The sequence below is a fragment of the Amphimedon queenslandica genome, unplaced genomic scaffold, assembly GCF_000090795.2.
Source record: "Amphimedon queenslandica unplaced genomic scaffold, v1.1 AMPQUscaffold_8572_Cont19484, whole genome shotgun sequence".
In the NCBI taxonomy this organism is placed as follows: Eukaryota; Metazoa; Porifera; class Demospongiae; order Haplosclerida; family Niphatidae; genus Amphimedon; species Amphimedon queenslandica.
In genome coordinates, this window is record NW_003551151.1 from 1 (window position 1) to 2636 (window position 2636).

General features: G+C 38.9%; 2 protein-coding genes across 2 annotated transcripts; both read right to left on the bottom strand.

The window, feature by feature from the left end:
- Positions 1 to 402: 402 nt before the first annotated feature.
- On the bottom strand, positions 403 to 1875 carry LOC100639967 (betaine--homocysteine S-methyltransferase 1-like). Its single transcript, XM_003391525.2, has 2 exons — positions 1615 to 1875; positions 403 to 1427 (listed from the first exon to the last, which is right to left on the bottom strand). The coding sequence occupies exons 1-2, from the start codon at positions 1834 to 1836 to the stop codon at positions 606 to 608; spliced, it is 1044 nt and encodes a 347-aa protein (XP_003391573.1). The 5' UTR covers positions 1837 to 1875; the 3' UTR covers positions 403 to 605.
- Positions 1876 to 1973: 98 nt separating this feature from the next.
- LOC105315720 (betaine--homocysteine S-methyltransferase 1-like) lies at positions 1974 to 2633 on the bottom strand (the record flags this gene model as incomplete). Its single annotated transcript, XM_011410458.2, has 1 exon — positions 1974 to 2633. A coding segment is annotated over one exon (561 nt), but the record flags the coding sequence as incomplete, so codon positions are not given.
- Positions 2634 to 2636: the final 3 nt, after the last annotated feature.

Below are 2636 nucleotides of genomic sequence, written 5' to 3' on the forward strand. Positions count from 1 at the left end.
TTCCTTAATGGAAGTAAACAGAGAGCAAGATTAAATGATGTCTCTCTGTTTAAAATAACAATAATAGCATAATTTTTGTATTGTTAAGCTGTTATATATAAATAGACGACTTGTTCTATTTTTAGTAACACTGTTCTATTTATAGTATCATGTTATAGCCACGTTTTGGTGGTCAGGTTTGTATGATAAGACTGTCTTTAGGTCGATCCTCTCTATCTTTCACTCTAGCTATTTTCACAGTATTTTATTTTAAATTGATATTATCATTGTTAGATTTTTTAATTCTCTCTTTTATTGTTTTTTGTCATATTATCCAAGTTTATAATAATTTTCTGCTAATTTTATTTTCACGTTTGAAATTCAAAAGCTGCCATGTCCTCGAGGTTTTCTCAGGCAATACAATTTACAGTTTAACAACATACAAATTGCAACTATAAATGCATTAAAGTGTATTCATCTTTTTCTGTATTTTGTTGATTCAAGTTGTGTATTTTCTATGTCACACAAAAAATAACCTGCTGTTCAGTGCTATGAAGGGACATTTGAAGGTTTTTCAAAAGTTGTAATAATACACTAAATGCACAATTACATTTTAATATGTTTGTTCATAATTCTCCACTCATTTTTAACTTCATTAAAAACCCAAACTGCGTATGATCCAAGTACCGACTAGCTGGTGGTTTTCGCCCCATAGTCTCAGCCATTGTACGGGTGAGCTCCCCAGAGTTCCCACAGCAAATACCCAAGTACTTCATACCAAGACTGGTGCAGGACTTTGTAAATGATTCTATTTCAACAGGTGAGATACAGAATGGCTCCATACCTCTTGGATAAACTGGGTTATTTGCAGGACAGATAGAATCTGTCAGGTCCATGAAGCTAGGCTCCTTAGGGGTTGTACGATATGCAATGGGTAATGCTCCAATCTTTTCAGGAGGACAAACTTGAACGATATCGTTGACAAGCTCTAATGTCATTTCAGGTCCACGGGTGCAGTTAACTCCAGTTATTGTTACTCCTCTATCTATCAGATCCTTGCATGCTTCTCCTATTGGAACACCATCGCGAGTTCTCACTACTCCATCCTCTCCTCTAGCAGTATAGACAGTAAGTGTTACCACAGCAGGTAGGTCAAAACTCTGTATTACTTCTAAAGCGATTTGTGCTTCTCCAAGAAAAGAGAACGTTTCCCCAATCATGTAGTCAACTCCTTCTTCTTTGCTCCAGCGAACTTGTTCCTCAAACATGGCTCTCACCTTTTCTTCTGTCTCTCCCTTCACATATTGGTTTGTGTTTGAAATCCCTCCCGCAAACAGGAGGTTCTTCTCTTCTGCTACTTCACGTGCAATTTTCAAAGCGGTTCGGTTAATCTTCTCAATATCGTCCTCCCTCCCTATCTGCTTCATCTTCTCTCTGTGAGTATTGTACTGGTAACAAAGAGATTTGGTATCATAACAAAAGTAACCACTAAAAATAATTGCAATTTAATTTGCAATTAAGCAAAAGGCTATAACATTAATCAAGGCATGCAATCCCCATGATCCCATCTCAGGTTTTTTCATGCTGTGATCAATACTGAAAAATGACAGAACTAATCTAGATCTAGATATCTACCTGGAATGCTTCTATGACATCAGACCCAGCATGTGCCATTTCGTAATGGACACTCTTCAGTATTGCAGGGTCCTCCAGTATGAATTCAGGGACCCACACCCCGTGTGTGATGTACCCTCGACGACTGAGAGCAAGGAGATATCCTTCAGCACAGAGAATGCTCTCTCCAGCATTCAGCCTTTCCTGTAGTCCTCGGCTCTTGAGGAGTCTTCTAGAAGCCATGCTCCAGTTAATGTTTAAGTCTTTGCGAGTAGATCTAAAAAATAAGAGATTGGCATAGCCTAGGTTATATTACAAGGCTTGAAGCCACGCCTTCACTTTGTTTAATAGCTCTAAATTTAGACTACTCTAAATTGTGGTTAATGAATTCTGCAAAACACTTTGTCAAAAATCTTAACACTTTACACATTGATTACAATTGCAAGTATGTTACGCACACTTTATATTAAAATGTTAGTTTATAATTGTCCACTCATTTTTAATTTCTTTAGCAACCCAAACTGAGTATCATCCAAGTACCGACTAGCCGGTGGCCTACGACCCATAGTCTCAGCCATTGTACGGGTGAGCTCCCCAGAGTTCCCACAGCAAATACCCAAGTACTTCATACCAAGACTGGTGCAGGACTTTGTGAATGATTCTATTTCAGCCGGTGAGACACAGAATGGCTCCATGCCCCTTGGATAAACTGGATTATTTGCAGGACAGATAGAATCCGTCAGATCCATGAAGCCAGGTTCTTTAGGGGTTGTACGATATGCAATGGGTAGTGCTCCAATCTTTTCGGGAGGACAAACTTGAACGATATCGTTGACAAGCTCTAGTGTCATTTCAGGCCCACGGGTGCAGTTCACTCCAGTTATTGTTACTCCTCTATCTATCAGATCCTTGCATGCTTCTCCTATTGNGACACCATCACGTGTTCTTACTACTCCATCCTCTCCTCTAGCAGTATATACTGTAAGTGTTATCACAGCAGGTAGGTCAAAACTCTGTATTACTTCTAAAGCGATTTGTGCTTC

Excerpts from the sequence above, each read along its gene's own strand:
- LOC100639967 (XM_003391525.2), bottom strand. The coding sequence starts at position 1,836 with ATGGCTTCTAGAAGACTCCTCAAGAGCCGAGGACTACAGGAAAGGCTG. Across the intron at positions 1,428-1,614 it reads ATGTCATAGAAGCATTCCAG|TACAATACTCACAGAGAGAA; the intron begins GTAGATATCTAG and ends CTTTGTTACCAG.